Here is a 19,083-nt window from a genome sequence, read left to right as displayed (position 1 = left end):
ACGAGACGAACGTCATAGTTTTACGCTTTTCTTTTTCAAAAGATTTTTCAAAAGAATTCTAGATTCATCAAGAAATATTTTGTTAAAACAATATGAGACTGGTCCACAGCAACTGACCTATTAATAATTGCAAAAAATGTACTGGAGACGCATATTAAATATCTTAGATTTCACCAAGAGGTCAGTTTTTCTAATGTTTCTTTTTATTGGGCCCTTTAGATTAGACCCCGAGTTTGTTGCATACCCAGATGTTTTTAATTTTTTTTTCAATCTATTACAGCAATTCCAATAAGTGATTTAATTTAGAATTTTAATTTATATTATTTGATGGCATTCCGTACCGAGAAAATATTTATTTTGCTTCACAAGCTTCAAACACGCTGAATACTACAACTAACGGTAATAAAATTTAGGGGACGCGCCATTAAAATAGAAAACATATTAATGAATAAACAAACCTGAAAGTAAAAGATATTATTTATTTATATGCGCTTAATTCTGAAACATCTAAATTAGCATATTAAAAAATAAATACTTCATTTCATATTACAAATTAAACGAAATTAATTGAATTATGTTTTTATAAAAATTTTAAATCGCATTAACAACTTTCTTTGTTATTCAGTGTCCCTTAAATGTTATTATAAACCAATAAATGTTATGATTGAAGAAGCTGTTCGGCTTTAATCGGTACTTACAGTTAATAGATACGGTACGGATTACAATTTGAACCTTTCACCTTGTAAACAAACAAAGTAACAATGTATACATAAACAAACTTAGTAAAAATGTAAACATAAAGTGATGTTTTTGCCTAAAATTTTCGATACTATTCCCGCATGTCATGCCAAAATACGTGAACTTATTGTTATGAATTTTATTAACTAATGTATGTTGTGATCGTGTCCCTAATATAGTCCATGCATTATGAATGACCGAATGGACTTCTGTTTTCGAATTTTCCGTTTGAACGACGTGGAACCAAAAAGTGTTTAGTTCGAAGCGAAATCTGAATGTAAACCGGCGAACCTTGCATTAAATCCATTATTTACTCGTACATTTTGGACAGGTTCCAAGACCGCTCCAGCCGCGTATTTAACACTGATTTATTCATCCGCAAATAGATTCAATACGTAACTTTAAATTTGAATGATTGAATTATCGATATTCGTTCGATACTTTTTGGTTGCACCTCGATAATGTCAAAAGTGTGTGTGTTTAATAGTGGCGTGTGTTCCCAGGATGACTTGTCTAACGATATTGAAACACTGCTAGTCGAGATAAGGGATGTTCAAACAAGACTGACTGATTTGCCTGATGAAAGCCTAGAAGCCATGGAGGAAGGTCTCAAGGTGAGCCCTTTAAAGATTGAATAAAACTAAAGTTATTGATTAACTGGGCAACAAAGTATTATTGGTGCGTGTGGGTTGCTTTCTTTGTCCGGTATATTAAGCTGCAATTTAATCAATGCATTCCGTAATACAATAACGGTAGTGTAATAGGAACTCTTAGTTTCTCAGCATCGGCTAAACAGTTAGGAGCACCTTTTTTTTTCTATTTTCTCGGGCCGGGTCCGAACCTCCTACGAGGGAGCTAGGAGCACCTCGCCTAACTCGTCGATTACGACGAACAGTTCGACGAGCAAACTAACCCATAGACACAGCCCACTGAGTTTCTCGACGGATCTTCCCAGTGAGTCACGTTTCCGATCCGGTGGTAGATTCTGCGAAGTTCTTGCTGGGTCTAGTGTTAACAAATTCTCTTAGTTTGATCCCGTGAGCTCACCTACCCGTCAGTATGCCTAGTGCGAGTTTTTTAACGTTCTCGATAGCGTAAAAGTTAACTCTGCAGTTGGAACAGCGCCCCTAGCGGCAAACGTAGGTAAACGTTCCAATCTCATACTAATTTGAGTTAACTTTTACGCTATCGAGAACGTTAAAGCACTCGCACTAAGCACATAGCTGGAATAACCTCTTAGGCTACCAGCGCTATTCGATTAGGGGAAAAAAAAGTTATGACGTCATAATGTTCGATCATCGGCACTCGTGGAAATAGTCTATGAGTGCAGGTCCGTTGACCTTGGCAGTGAATTGTCCATACAAGTTCTCATCGGTGATGTCACCTCGCGTTGCGAAATGGAGTTAATAATAAAGTGCGAGAGGTTGGCTTCGTTCACTAGGGCAGTAGTAAACGCTGAACTACAGCTGTAGGCACTCGACACAATACGAAATAAGACTGTCTAAACATAATAATATGTAAATTGGAAATAATTTTTCGGAATGTCATTTTATTTCGTGCGTCCGTGTTAGTGAAGTGTTATCGGATTTAAGGTATAATATTTTGTTTAATTTGAATATTAGATAAAAAAAATTTGGAGTAATTTCGCTATCAATCACTCCCGGCATGGGTAGCTTCATTAACGATTTTCTTATTTTGTAGATTAAATTCTTTTAATATCTTCACTGCTTAAAATTTGTTAATATTGTTTTTATCTACTATCAGCATTCCTCATGACGAGAACCTGTGAAGGCAGAAAAGGGCAGTTTTGTTGTTATTTTTTATCATTATTAGGCGTCCTAAAACTGAATGTCTTTACCGTTCATCTAGAAAAGAACAGCTCATCATGATCCATAACCAGCTCGGGCGGTTACCGAAGCCGACAGATATCACACCTTAATAATCAAAAAACAATAATAATAACCTTAGACAAGTGACACAGGATAACCCAAGCTTAGGATTTAATGTACTATGTGATATAACACGGGATGGGATACTCTCACAGTTATTGTTCAACGGTAGTCCCACTATCCAAACCGCAATGCATACTTTGAGACATAATTAAGAACTCAAGATTTTACTATTAACAACACCCTTCGCCTTACCTTTCCCTCGATCAAAATGCAAGAGTCATTTGACCGTCATTAGCCTACAATCGGCCATTCCCGATCCATTAGCATAATTTTTAGGTCCCTCAAGCACTGGTCACCGTCCTCGCCGAATCCGTCGCTTGTGACGAAGGGCTCGACGAGTAAATTAACCCATGGACACAGCCCACTGAGTTTCTCGCCGGATCTTCTCAGTGGGTCGCATTTCCGATCCGGTGGTAGATTCTGCGAAACACTGCTCTTGCTAGGGCCAGTGTTATAGAATAACCCCTCGAGGTTACTAGGATAGGTAGAAAAAAAAACCTCGTCCACTGCTGGAAATGCTCGTAGATCTCTCCCAGCCACTGAGTTCGGTCTTCGTCTTTTTTCATTCTTTTACTAACTGCCTTTCGAGATACTTCAGTGTTGGGTTTTAAACTAGAAATTTTAGTAACCATACTAATTCAATTATTGTTGAATTCTGTGTAGGATTTACATGCGAAATAGAAATTCGTTTTGGCGTCAAAGTTCCGCTGTAAAGATAAAGAGGACTCTTTATTGAAAATCTTCGTGCGTTGCTAATGTAAAAAAAAATTAGTCTGTGTCAAAATTATTCAGTCGAGTATCCTGTTCAGACGCATTATTCAGTGTTTTCAAAACTTTACTTGTGGTTTTAGAACCGAGACATTTGAGAAAGTAGTGACAAGAACTCAGAATATAGGCCGGTCTGTTAAGAATTCCATAGTAATTAAATTTTGGTAGTAAATAATATTGAAATTTTAATGGCTATTGTGGCTAAATAATTTAATACTGTATAAACTATTATATGTATGTATGTGTGTATATATGTATATATGTATGTATATGTATAATATGTATGTATATGTATAATATGTATATGTATATGTATATGTGATTTTGTATATATGTAGATATACTTTTTTGTATGTATTCGTAACCTAATATAAATTTCATTGCACCTACCACTATTTACTCTGCACTACCTTTGGTTGACTGGTAGAGAATGCCTTAGGCATTAAGTCCGTCAATGTAAATTTTACATGAAGTGTAATAAATAAATAAATAAATAAATAAATAAATCTGAAAACTCCTGGATACAGATTAAAACAACACAACACGTAACATTGTATATTTACGTTTTTTTTAGATCTTGTTATGATTCTTCTAAAGATAATCTCAATGTAATTTCGTAGCATTTTTAATTCCCTACCTCTGGGTGATGATTGTTAATAAAGCAATATAAAGCCACAAAATACCGTATGTTTAAGAGAACCTGAATAATGCGAAGCGAATCGAAATTCGATTCGTGCTTTCATAATAAAGAAAACTTATTGGGTTGTTGTAACTAATTGCGACGTACTCGCAATTCATAAGTCATTTTTATAATTAACTAGCTGACCCGGCAGACTTCGTAGTGCCTCAATCGAAAAAAAAAACTTAAAACAAACAAAAAGAATCCTTCCGATGACGGGGGACACATCAAAAGAAAAACAAAATTGTTATTTTTATTTAATTCCGAGCATTTTCATATTTATCTACCATTTAAACCTTCTCTGGACTTCCACAAATAATTCAAGACCAAAATTAGGCAAATCGGTCCAGCAGTTCTCGAGTTTTAGCGAGACTAACGAACAGCAATTCATTTATATATAATTAGAGATACGAATACTATTTAAACCAGATTTTTAAATAGACTTTTAGATTCACATTAAAAATCAAAAAATAAGCCTTCGCCGATAATTTTTTTGTTTGGAACGAGTATTACTTTTACTTTATTAAGACACTGTGATTTTAATGTGATAAACGATTTTCAACTCTACATAAGGCAGGGAAGAGGTGAAAATCCATTTGTCGATTAAACGGCGTCATAATGAAAATTATTGAACGTGTATTCGTGTGCTACATTTCGTATTTTCGTCACGGCTGTAAGTTTAAAACGTACTGATCATTCTGTACTGTAATTTCTGTACGGAGTTACAGCTTAAATTGTGTAGGCAAAAGTCAAATTCCTTCGGGAAAATGTAGGCCACTTTACTTCATTTTATGTCGAAGTTTTCGGTAGGATAGTTTAAAAAAATCGTACTTCTTAAAGTTAATTATTTGGACGTCTTTATGCAGCAAAAACGGCGAGATCTTATCACATTGAACATAGCGAAAACATTAACATAAGATGCAATCATGTTTAAAAATAGTTCCCTTTCCGAGAAACAATGTCGTACTGTTTATTTTAGTCACATTATCGTCACCTTCAGCTTTGAACATAGGTATTAATTGGATGTAGTCATCCTTAAGAGATATAGTTGTAAAATAACACACTTATATTACGTACAAACATCCTCGTTTTCGCTTATTGTAACGGTCGTATCCTATTCTGCATATTTCGGCATCGGTTTCACATTTATTTAAAATTCTTTTTTTTTGCTTAGATGTGTGGACGAGCTCACAGCCCACCTGGTGTTAAGTAGTTACTGGAGCCAATAGACATCTACAACGTAAATGCGCCACCCACCTTGAGATATAAGTTCTAAGGTCTCAAGTATAGTTACAACGGCTGCCCCACCCTTCAAACCGAAACGCATTACTGCTTCACGGCAGAAATAGGCGGGGCGGTGGTACCTACCCGTGCGGACTCACAAGAGGTCCTACCACCAGATAGTATCTTTTATTTGTCAGTATCAGTATCATTTACGTTGTAGATGTCAATGGGCTTCAGTAACCACTTAACACCAGGTGGGCTGTGAGCTCGTCTACCCTCTAAGCAATAAAAAAATAAAAAATGCGACATGTGCCCTTTTCGAAATTGCATATTCAATTACATTCCACTTATAAAATTAATTCATCGTTTTTTAGGAGGGAATCTCAATTTTAATCAAGTGCGACGAAGCAGCCGAGCTGTTGGAGCAGAAGATCATGGAGTACCGCCAGGAAGTGGAGGTCCAGACCCTGATCAAGGAACTCATCGCTATGAAGGGCAGGATCTCAAAGCTTCTGACCCAAGCGCGGCAAGGTCTCGGCGTCATCCAGGTAAGGAAGGTCAGTTATTCTATAAAATAATCTTGAAAGTTGAGGACGTCTTGTGAGTCCGCACGCTGTGTCTATTTCAGCTGTGAAGCAGTAATGCGTTTCGGTTTGAAGGGTGGGGCAGGCGTTGTGCTTTGAAAAATGGCTGGACGAGCTCACAGTCCACCTGGTGTTAAGTGGTTACAGGAGCCTATATACATATACGACGTAATTGCGCCACCCACCTTGAGATATAAGTTCTAAGGTCTCAGTATACAACGGCTGCCCCGCCCTTCCAACTGAAACGCATTACTGCTTAACGGCAGAAATAGGCAGAGTGATGGTGCCTACCCGTGCGGACTCACAAGAGGTCCTACCAGTAATTACGCAAATTATAATTTTGCGGGTTTGATTTTTATTACACGATGTTATTCCTTCCCATCTCAAGATGGGTGGCGGTGGGTTGTAGATGTCTATGGGATCCGGTAATCACTTAAACATCAGGTGGGCCGTGAGCTCGTCCACCCAAATAAGCAAAAAAATTGCGTTTGTTGAGTTGATAGAACGTCCTCGTGTATTAAAGGATTGATATCGGTGACCTCTTAACATCAGGTGCCCGTTTGCAGCAATGAATAATGCCTGATCATAGGAGAATACGAACAGAAACATATTTTTATTTATCTGTTATTGTAATTATATACATTATTGTGATTAACTGGATTCTGGGTTGACTGACATTGGGGCGTATTGTAAATCACTTGTAAACGATACTTATGTTTGGCGTTGCTATATGAAAATCAACTCAGACATCTATATCATATATATTACAAAAATATTAGACTATTCACTCTAATTCTAATTTGTAGCCTGTTATCAGTACAATAAGGTTGTTAGTGGAGTAAATATTAAGTTCTATCGCCGTGATATGTGCCTATTATAATGATATATGTACAAGTTGTGACGCTCAGCATTCTTTGTTCTAGAATTTATATCTATACACCAGTGTGTAAGAATGAAAAATCTAGAAAAAAGAATCTATACTTTTACTGGTGGTAGGACCTCTTGTGAGTCCGCACGGGTAGGTACCACCACCCTGCCTATTTCTGCCGTGAAGCAGTAATGCGTTTCGGTTTGAAGGGTGGGGCAGCCGTTGTAACTATAATTGAGACCTTAGAATTTATATCTCAAGGTGGGTGGCGCATTTACGTTGTAGATGTCTATGGGCTCCAGTAACCACTTAACACCAGGTGGGCTGTGAACTCGTCCACTCACATAAGCAATAAAAAAAAAAAACACACACACACACACACACAAAAAAAATATTGTATTTACAGTCAGAACATGATTATGTAAATTATAGTTAATTTTACAGCAGCACTTGTGGTGATCATACCGTTACGTAAAATTTAATGTTATTTTCAGGACGCGAAGGCAGAGCTGTCGCGTCAAACTAAAGATATTGAAGAACAACAAAAAGTAATCTTCAAACTTGACCAATGGCTTGAGGCTATTAACAATGGTCTCAGAGAATCCACACAGCAATCCGACGTCCTTACAGAAGATGACGTGATCAGGTATATCGAGGTGTACGAACGCTACATCAGGGAATACGAGGAGTATGAAATCATTTTGAGGTCGATAACTGTGATAAGGCACGATGAATCTAGTCAATCGTTGAGGTCAAAAATAAACACTATGCAAGCAGCGTTGGAAGAAACAAAGCGTCTAGTCATTATAGAAATAGAGAGGTTAAGGCTAGTGTTGTTACATTTGAGATCGGCTCCAGAAATAGCTGAAGAAGATATTTCCCAGACCGATAGAACCATCGATTCTACTTCGATGCCTGAAGAGGTCGCTTCTCCAAGAGAAGCTGGCCTTGCTGGACCAAAAGTGGATCTTGAAAAGGAACCTGCTATAAAAGACAAATTAGAACCAGAACTTAAACACGAAAGCGTTGATAAAATTACTAAAGAAGAAACTGAAAAAGTGCCTACAATACAAGAAAGTAAACCTAGTCATGAAACATCTAAATCAAAAGATAATCAAGTAATTCAAGTAATCCAGGAGAAGCCCACTTTTACTATAGAAACACAAACAGGAGCCAGCTTAATGTCTAATGCTCCATCTGTAGTTGATAAATCTGTCATTTGCAACCCAGAGGTAACAACGCACGATGTATCAGTAACTTGCGCTTTACCTCGAGAAGTCGAAGTCCAAACGAGTGAACCACATTCAGCCGAAAAGGAACTTTACGAAACAATACAAGTTAAACAGACTATTTCTGATGGGCACGAGACGATTGAGATCGCCAGTCGTCCAGTACATAAAGAACAACATGTAGACCAAACACTCCTAGTAGACGCAGACTATAAGGGAGATCAAGCTAGAAAAGATTCTCATTTGAATATCACACACAGCTTACCGCAATCATTTGAAACAGTAATGGTTGAACCTGATGAAACAACAACCGAAGTAGTTGTAGACGCAGACGGAACCAAGAGAATAATTGTGAAGAAAATCAGAAAAACTTTAGTAACTAGGCAACAAACGTACCAAACACAAGAACAGAGATCTCAAATCCTTTCCAGGGATGGTGTTCAGGACTCATTTTCACAAATTACTCTAAAGGAAGACACAGGATCAACTTCGAAGGTTTTGGAAGACGGTGGAGTGCAACGCATCCAATATCAGACTTATGGCGGTCAAGTAATATCAAGATTGCCTGGCGGAGAGGTTACAATACAAGAATACACTTCAAAACCTGATATGCTGATAACAATGGAAGAAGGAATGAAACCTGAACATATTCTTCAGTTAGCCGAAGGTGAAATTCCCACCCAAATTCAAACGTCATCGTCCAGCGTCACCGCTGTTGTACAACAAGTAACTAAACGCACTATTCAAACTAGGAGACGTATAATCCGTAAAGTTGTTATCGTTGATGGTAAAGAACACGTCACTGAAGAAGTGATAGAGGAACCGGACAATGTAGAAGTAATTGAAGAACAAATACCAAGAGTAACAATAAATGTAAGAGATGGTGAAGAAGTTCAATTTACCGAAATAGACGATGCAGATGACAAGGGCGATGAACAACCACCCAATCCTTTTGATGTACAGCAATCAGATTCTCAAGGTAAATCCCCAGTAAACAAAAAACCAGACGATAAACGTGATAAAGAAGAACATGATAAAGGCGGCAAAGAACCAAGTGACATTTCTGTTGAAAAAATAGCTCAAGAACAAGAACTAACTCGTTTGATGGAAGATTTTATTAAAAAGGAGAGTGAACATAACAAATCTGACATAATAACACGTCTGTCTGAAGAAAAAGAATCCTCACCAACACGGACTGTTACAATTAGAGAAACATATTCCAGTGCTCCAACGGATGAGACCATGCCAACAGAAGAAAATTATTATGTGCAAGAACCTCACGATGGTCAACCAACTTTTATTACTCACGGAATACATCAGTCAACTTTAGAAACGTCGTCATCTAATACGGCTACAGTCGTTCAAAAAATCACTCGGAAAATAACTAGAACTAAAAAACGAATTATAAAGCACATTCAAATAATTGACGGCAAGGAACACGTCACGGAAGAAGTAATAGAAGAACCTGATGATGTAGAAATTATAGAGGAAGAGCCGAAAATTACTCATACACATAGTCTTCAAACGACCGGTGTAAAAACCAAACGTATGAAGATCATAAGGCAAGTACAAATTATTGATGGTAAAGAACACGTTACTGAAAAAGTAATTGAAGAGCCTGATGATGCTGAAACACTTGAGCAGGTACCTACTGTCACTGAAACATTGCCTATGGGAAGTGTCACAACAAAACGTATCAAGGTCATAAGACAAGTGCAAGTTGTCGATGGCAAAGAACACGTCACTGAAAAAGTAATTGAAGAACCTGACGATGCTGAAACACTTGAGCAAGTATCTACAGTCGTCAGTGAAACGTTACCTGTGGGAAGTGTCACGACAAAACGTATCAAGGTCATAAGGCAAGTGCAAATTATCGATGGCAAAGAACACGTTACTGAAAAAGTAATTGAAGAACCTGATGATGCTGAAACACTTGAAAAAGTATCTACAGTCGTCAGTGAAACATTGCCTATGGGAAGTATCACGACAAAACGTATCAAGGTCATAAGACAAGTGCAAGTTGTTGATGGCAAAGAACACGTTACTGAAAAAGTAATTGAAGAACCTGACGATGCTGATACACTTGAGCAAGTATCTACAGTCGTCAGTGAAACATTGCCTACGGGAAGTGTCACGACAAAACGTATCAAGGTCATAAGGCAAGTGCAAGTTATCGATGGCAAAGAACACGTTACTGAAAAAGTAATTGAAGAGCCTGATGATGCTGAAACACTTGAGCAGGTACCTACTGTCACTGAAACATTGCCTATGGGAAGTGTCACAACAAAACGTATCAAGGTCATAAGACAAGTGCAAGTTGTCGATGGCAAAGAACACGTTACTGAAAAAGTAATTGAAGAACCTGACGATGCTGAAACACTTGAGCAAGTATCTACAGTCGTCAGTGAAACGTTACCTGTGGGAAGTGTCACGACAAAACGTATCAAGGTCATAAGGCAAGTGCAAATTATCGATGGCAAAGAACACGTTACTGAAAAAGTAATTGAAGAACCTGATGATGCTGAAACACTTGAAAAAGTATCTACAGTCGTCAGTGAAACATTGCCTATGGGAAGTATCACGACAAAACGTATCAAGGTCATAAGACAAGTGCAAGTTGTTGATGGCAAAGAACACGTTACTGAAAAAGTAATTGAAGAACCTGATGATGCTGAAACACATGAGCAGGCACCTACTGTTACTGAAACATTGCCTATGGAAAGTGTCACAACAAAACGTATCAAGGTCATAAGACAAGTGCAAGTTGTCGATGGCAAAGAACACGTTACTGAAAAAGTAATTGAAGAACCTGACGATGTTGAAACACTTGAGCAAGTATCTACAGTCATCAGTGAAACGATACCTGTGGGAAGTGTCACGACAAAACGTATCAAGGTCATAAGGCAAGTGCAAGTTATCGATGGCAAAGAGCACGTTACTGAAAAAGTAATTGAAGAACCTGATGATGCTGAAACACTTGAAAAAGTATCTACAGTCGTCAGTGAAACATTGCCTATGGGAAGTATCGCGACAAAACGTATCAAGGTCATAAGACAAGTGCAAGTTGTTGATGGCAAAGAACACGTTACTGAAAAAGTAATTGAAGAACCTGATGATGCTGAAACACTTGAGCCAGTATCTACAGTCGTCAGTGAAACGTTGCCTACGGGAAGTGTCATGACAAAACGTATCAAGGTCATAAGACAAGTGCAAATTGTCGATGGTAAAGAACGCATTACTGAAAAAGTAATTGAGGAACCTGATGATGATGAAAGACTTGATCAAGTGCCTCCAATTAGTCATAATCTTCAGACAGAAGGTATTAAGACCAATCGCTTAAAAATTATAAGACGTGTTCAAATAATTGATGGTAAAGAACATGTTACTGAAGAAGTCATAGAAGAACCTGACGTAGAATATGTCCCGGATTCTACTATTACAGCTGAAATTGATGTGCACATTAAAGAACATCCCACTACATCACTGGATGTATCCCAACCGCAACTAATTACTTTAGATAAAAATTTAAAACAGAAATCGAATATTGCTGACTTGACTAAATCTTTGATTAGTAGTGAAGTTGATCATGCCCAAATTAAGCCATCATTAGAAACTGATCATCAAATTAGTTCAACGGTTAAAGTAATAGATAGTAAAATCACTGATCAAGAAACTGTAGATGAAGTTCCTACTTTAATTGAAACCACAGAATCAACTGAACCGATAACCTCTGCAATATCACGAGAACACCAGGTAATTGAGACACAAGAGAAACCTGTTCTCACATTAGATTCGACAAACACGGACATCAAAGATAAAAACACAATCGTCGACATTACGAAGAGTTTAATAGGAAGCGAAATAGATCATACTGTTACGTCCAAACTGGAAAGTTCAAGAATTACTGACTTTAATGTCACCGAAAAACCAAAAGACTTAGAACATGTGCCCTCATTAACCCAAGGAATACAGAGAGTAGATACCGTACCCATCGAACCTAAAGTTATTGAATATACTTTAAAACAAGAACCTATGGAAAGTATAAAACCTGAATTTACATCAGAACATCAGAAAGATACCGCCAAAGTATTTTTAGAGTCATCTCAAGCTGACCGTGCCGAAGAAAGCACTCCAAAGCTTTCACAAACCGTAACCAAGGAAATCACAATAAGCCAACCCGTTAATGTAAAAGAACATTGTAGTGACGTAGAAAAAATTACTTCCGATACAAAAAATACCGATTATTTACAAAAAGTTAATATTTCAACGAACGTTGAAAAAACAATGCGAGAAATTCAAGATGTTATCGAAACCACTGAACCCGACGTTATCTTACTCACGGAAGCAGAGAAAGTCCCACAGAAGTCAACCTCGACACAGGAAGAATTTATGATTTCAGAATCAGTTGTTTTACCTTTAATTAGTGATAAAAGAGAAGTTTTTAGTAGCAAGGAATTGATTGAAAATGAATCTGTAGATTATATTCCTTCGGACGGAGGTAAAGCTACAGCAGAACAGACAGAGTTAACCATACCAGAGCTATCATCAGTTTCTGCTGAAACTGCTTCTAAACTAAAACAGGAAGAAAAGGAACAAAGTACGGAGCCCACAGATGTTGATCAGGTTATTGAAAAATCTATAAAAACTGTAACTCCTAATGCTCGTGAGATTAAAGAAGTGGAAAAAAATCCTAAAATGGATGATATTAGTGATTTTCCTCAATCACAAAAACCTTTGAAAGAAATTGTATTACCTAAGAAAACTGACACATTTGCGCCATCTATAGCTGAAGCTACAGATAGCAATCTAATAGATATCAGCAAAAGTTTTATCGATATTGAAATCGACCAGTCAAGTGTACATAAAGCAACATCTATTAAATTGCAAGGGTATGAAGACGATATTATTCTAAATAAGCCGGAATTGGCAAATAAAGAAGTAACCCAAATGGATCCAATTCAAACTGATTTTGATATCCCTGATAGGACAAGTGAAGGTCCAGTTGCCATTGATATTCAATCAAAACCAAAAAAGGAGGAAGGAATTACAGTGACAGTAGTAGAAAAAAAGATTTCACCTGAAGCTGATATTAAGGATTTGACAAAAACAATTGAGACAAAAGAATTTACAACTGATGAAAAACTTCCAGGTCATATTAAAGAAGCGTATCCTTCAGACATCATATCTGAAAAAGTTAAGGATGTAGAATCGGAATTTATTGGAATCGATGACCTAAAGAAAGATTCATCGTTGAAAGACGCAACAGTAGACTTCATTGTGCAGGAGTCGATTCAAAAAGATAATTCAATACTAGAAGAAGCTACCAAAGAAATACCTGATCAACTGAAACTTGACAGTGAACAATCACAGCGACTTAGTAATTCTAAGCTAGAAGAAAAAGATCTATTAATACCACAAACAGAAAACGTTCTGTTCGAAATTAAAGAACAATATGACAGTAAAAAAGAAGCAATACCATTACCGTCTTCGACTTTTGAAACCGTAAGTGGTACAGAAACAATTACAGTAACAACAGATCTGAATTTAGAAGTTCCTGAAAAACTTGGAGTAGATGATAAACAAATGAGTGTCGTTGCACTTACAAAGGAATTGCTAGAAACTGAAAGTTTTAAATCAAACAACGTAAACGCTTCAAAAGATAACGAAGAAAATATTTATAAAAAACCGTTCGATGTGGAAGAATCAATTCAAAATCTCACTGTTGACGAAAAAGAAAATATTCAATCTATTACTGAACCGTCAAATTTACAAAATACAAACGTAATTTCGGCAGCTACAGAAATCTCAAAAGGAGAAATACCAATAAAATTGCAAGATAAATCTATTGAAGTAGAAGATAAATCAACTACAGTAGAAAGTAAACAAACTAAAGTAGATGATAGAGCAACTAAAGCGGAAAGTAAATCAACTAAAGAAGAAGAATTGATTGTTTCTGAAGAACCAGAAAAAAATGTCTGTCAAATCAGTACTGAAAAGGCTCCTATACAAACATCGGTAGAAGTAGAACCTCTCAAAATAGGAACCATTATTACGGAATCTGAAACTTCTTTGATTCCGGAATCATCGGAAGTGTCGTACGTTCGACAATTTCATCCTCAAGTTAAAGGCTCGACTGAAAGTGTGAAAGAACTTATCGCAACTCTCGAGCTACCAGACCAGAAAGAGATTTCATTACAAACAGTAGGAGTTTCCGATCAACCCACGAAACCAGATCCGAGGTACGACACCAACGTGCTCCTTGAAGCTGAACGACATGATACAGATTTGCGTGGATTTAAGTCAAAAGAGCTCAAACTTATAACAGAAAATGATAAGCCTCAACAAACGATTGATATATCTATGTCTCTTACAAGAACTGATGTAACTACTGAAGTCAAACCGAAAGTGCAACTAGATCTTACCGTGCAAGAGTTTGATTCTAAGAATTCAGAGGTAGTTAAAAAGGAAATTGATGCAGTCTTACCAACAGATGTAAAAGTAACTACAGAACACATTACAAAAGAACAAATTGTATCTCCTGTAATAGAAAAAGAAAGTAGAATAGAAAACAAAGCAGAGGAACCTGTAAAAGAAAGTAAAAGAAGTAAGAGAAAGAAGAAACACAAGCGAGAATCTGAAGGAAGTGATTCTATTGAAATATCGCAGGAACAACGAACAGATACTGAAAAAAGCATTGCTGATACAGATAGTTCTTCTCTGAGTCATTACGTAGATTTACCAAAATCACCTCTGGCAGACTCTCCTAAACCAACAGAGGAATTATTGGAAAAACCGGTAGAGGATACAGGCTCCGTGATCGAGTCTCCTATTATCGAATCTGAAACAACTATAGAAGAACGAGGATATGAACCCGAGGATATATCTATTGCACCTGCGGCTACACCAGACAAGAGAAAGAAACAAAAGAAACGTAAGCAACACGGAGTTAGTGAAGAAACTACATATCCAAAATTAAGTACAACAGATGTAGAGGATTCATCAATAACATTGCCCGAAGATATTGAACCAGTCAAAAAAACAAAAGACAAAAAGCGGAAGAAGAAGACTCCAGACGATGTTGAGACAAGTCCTGAAATAAAACCTGATGAAGTTGAATTGTTACCAGAAATCAAACCAGAGCTATCAAACCTAGGTGAAATTGTTGAGACATCTCCGCGTGAGGAATCGTATCACACTATAAGCGAAACTTCTGATATTAGTACCGTTAAAATTGTAGAAGAATGCGTACAGAGCAGTCCTGAAACAGCACAAGAAGAAGTGCCAACTACAGTCACATTCCCGATTCCGGTCGTCGAGGAAATCCCAACACAAGATTATTCTGTACAAACCTCTCCGGAACAAATTGAACCGGTTGAAGAGCTACCTAGGCCAGAAACAATTGATAGCGAGCTTCAAACTTCACCTACATTAGTCCACGAGGCATTGACACAAACTACTACAGTTGAAGAAAAGGAAACTGAGTCGCAAACATCAGAGGAATATCCAACTGCAGGAGCACATGTTGAAACATTTGAAGTTGAAATCCAAACTAGCAGAAAACAATCGCCAGTACACATTGTTCAACAAGAGGCGACAACCCAAGTCATTCCTAAGGACATTAGCACGTCAGAAGAGAAGTTCTCGCAGACCTCACCGGTTGTTGAAGAGCCTATTGAAATTAAAACAGATGATTCAAAAGAACATGTCATAGAATCGAGAGATATGCAAACATCTCCATTGCCTAGTATTCACACAGATGACAAGAGCACGGAAGTAATCATTAATACCACCGATATGAATATCCAAACAATAAAACAAGAAATCGCCGATCAGGAAACTTCAACTAGTCCAATAAAAGAGAAAGAAGTAATGGAAATGTCCATTCAAACACCTGACATTCCTCTGACCAGTACGTCGACACAATCTGACGCGATTGAACAGTTTTTGCACGAAGAAAGGGTAAGCAGGGAAGCAGAACCCCAACCTGAGGAAACAAAACCAAGCAAACGAGATGTCATTACTGTAGATAGCACTCAACAAACCTCGCCAAGAGTTGAATCAGAAAAACCACCATTAATATTGGAGTTATCAAAAACAAACACAGTAAGTACCAGTCAACAAACAACTCCGCGAGCTATAGAAGAGCCCGAATTAAAAGAATCTACAGAAACTGTATCAACTATTGATATGTCACTACAAACATCACCAAGAGTTGAATTTACAGAGACAAGCAATCTTCCAGAAGACTCTACTCCTCTACCCGTACTGGAACTAGAGAAGACAGCAGCTATAACAGTTGATAACACTCAACAGACAACTCCTAGAGACTATACAGAGGACTCTATATCTACTTCAACGGATGAGCCCTATGAAGTACACTTGCGGGCTCAAATCTCGATACCTCAAGCGAACATAGATTTCCTTGACAGTGAACGTCAACAACAAGAATTCCCTCATTCAATTATCACAGAAAAACAGAAACAAAAGAAAAGAAAATCTAAGAGGAAAGTAGAGTCACCTATTTTGCAATCTCCAGGAAGCCTTTCAGATCCCATTAATTCTGAGCTGTCTCTATCTGTGACGCCGACAAGTGACGATACCTCATTGAGAGATACTCCCTCAACTGATGAAGGTATTTCACAAATAACCAGCCCTGATTTACCAAGACAAGTCGTACCACCTAAATTGACATATTCAGATGTTGTTCAGAGATCTAAATCAAAATCTCCTTCACCCAGTAAAACAATTGTCCCACAAAAAACAGAAAAGGCAAGGTTGCTGGATGCCTTAGAAAAAAGAACACAATCTGTTATTCAATCGCCCAAGAATCCTACTGATAACTCTATGACAGTGGCTTTGTTTGAACCATCTGTCGAGAAATCTTATGATCTCGTTATCAATAAAGAACTAGATACGGTCAAAAATGCTATAAGCAACAACAATCCTTCCAAAACCGAAAGGAGTGTAATAGTTGTTATCGAAACTATTTCTGTATGGCTGGAAGAGATTCAGTACAAAATACAAAAAGAAACAATGCGAGGAGAAAAACTAACAGAAGAGACTGAAAAACTGAGATCTTTACATAACTACATCAGGTATTTAAAAGAAATCATTGAGGTGACGGAAGTAAATGAAGAAATCACCATTTTGATTGATACTTTAACTCGTCAAGTAGACGCAGTTAATACTTTGAATAAGCAAAGCTCGGTCAAAGTGGAAGAAATCGGAAGAGAATGGGAAAAATTCTTACACGATACAGACAGTCTAGCAGAATCCGTCGAACGTGTCAAAGCTAATTTGGATAATATAATCCTGTCAGAAAACACGACTCAACAAAAACTTGATCAGCTGGACAAAATTGAATCGGATAATATCGATAATTTCGAATCGCTGACCAAACTTTTCAAGCGCTGCCGTTCCTTGATTGAAGCAAATCCGAAAAGAGAATGTCCCGTCAAATTATACTCATGTGACGACGAGACAAAACATGTAGAGCACACCATCAACACTGAGAGGGATCGGCTTCTACAACTAGCGTCTCTGGCAGAAGAATACGAACAGACCCTACAAGACTTTGGTCAAATCACAGATGTAGCTGAAGCACTATTAGACGGGAAAATTATTGTGAATGACTTGGACCATCTTCACGAAGAAATTCAAAAGCACCGAAAATTCTTCGTTAATTTGAGCCATTGCAGAGCGATTCTAGAGTCTTTGGAAGACAATCTAGATAGTGAAACGAGAGCCAAATATTCTTCTTTACACAATTCACTACACGATAGAGCAACAGTTATTATAGACCGCGCGGCGAGCAGAGCTCAACAGATGACGCACGCTGCGTCGAGATGGAATATTCTCGAAAATGGAATGAAAGAAGAAAAGCAATGGCTCGTCGTCGCTCAACAAAGAATCCCAGACTTAACTAACGTTACTTCAAGAGATCACGAACAATACATTGATTTGTATCAATCGATTAATCATGACGTTTCTCGGCATCACGCGAAAATGTTGCGTCTACTATCAATAACGCAAAACATGCAAAACCTAATTGTATGTTCTACATTGGACAACCAATGCTCGTCAGCTCTGAACACGTTATTAAAACTGCAAGACGAGATTGATACGCGATTAACAAGACTTACAGCGTTCAGAGAACACTGGGTAAATTACGATCTACTTATCGATAGAACAGAAGGATGGATGAAAATCGCGAACCGCGAATTGGAATTCATTACTCCTGAAAATATTACCACGACGGGTAACTTGCGTAGATTCTGGGAATTAAAAGCCCAGCACGAGGTGCACAATAATTTAAAAAATGATTCCGGAGTACAGTTTGAAAAAGCACTCGAGATATTACCTATATCTGATGAAATGGTACAAAGAGAGTATTTCTCCAAAGTTGAGGACCAGTGGCATGCTTTAGCTGCCAGAATAGCCGGTGTACACGACTCTGCCATACAAACCATATCTGATCGTGACGTTTCTTCAGGAGAAAAATTGAATATTCTGGAAGAAGAGCTACGAGAACTTCGTTCATCTATAGATGCCCTCAAAGGCGTCATCAAGAGCGAAGACGAACTGAATCTCTACATAGAAAGACTGCAAGTCATGACCGGACGTATTGATCGCATACAAAATGAATTAGGAAGACTTAGTTTACTACCTACAGCTGAATCAGAACGATTGGGAGCGCTATTAACGCAATCGGGAATACTAGAAGATCAGATTTCCGAAGAGTTAGAACGAAGCTTATTGCTAAAGGAGAAAATAGTGCAAGTTCAGAGTGGTATAGCGAGATGCCAAAAGAGTCAGCGTCGTGCAAGACTTACCCTCGAGGAGTGCGAAGCAGCAGAACGCCTCGGCAGCGACGTTGTTGAAAAGGCATCTCAGACTTGTGACCAATTGATCGAAGACTTAGCATCCCAGTGGCGAGATATTCTTGCTTTAAGACAAGCCCTCCATACACTGCCGATCAGTCTTCGAATATGTGTATCGCCTACCAGTCTGGAGAGAGATATTTCGAGTTTGCAGGTAATAT

At 37.8% G+C, this 19,083-nt stretch overlaps 1 protein-coding gene across 10 annotated transcripts in view; it reads left to right on the top strand.

Moving 5' to 3' along the window:
• Nucleotides 1-19,083, top strand: part of LOC101737919 (muscle-specific protein 300 kDa) — a 214,393-nt gene that overhangs the window by 163,318 nt on the left and 31,992 nt on the right. For 8 of the 10 annotated variants that reach the window (XM_062671339.1, XM_062671338.1, XM_062671340.1 and 5 more), the window contains 3 exons: nt 1,242-1,352; nt 5,736-5,918; nt 7,308-19,076. In XM_062671339.1, the coding sequence (XP_062527323.1) occupies nt 1,242-1,352; nt 5,736-5,918; nt 7,308-19,076 (12,063 nt within the window). The remainder of the gene's footprint in view (nt 1-1,241; nt 1,353-5,735; nt 5,919-7,307; nt 19,077-19,083) is intronic. The other 2 variants (XM_062671337.1, XM_062671346.1) reach the window with 1 other exon arrangement.

The sequence above is a fragment of the Bombyx mori genome, chromosome 12, assembly GCF_030269925.1.
Source record: "Bombyx mori chromosome 12, ASM3026992v2".
Classification (NCBI taxonomy): domain Eukaryota; kingdom Metazoa; phylum Arthropoda; class Insecta; order Lepidoptera; family Bombycidae; genus Bombyx; species Bombyx mori.
The sequence above is the reverse complement of the archived record's forward strand: the minus strand, read 5'-3'. Positions and strand labels throughout refer to the sequence as shown.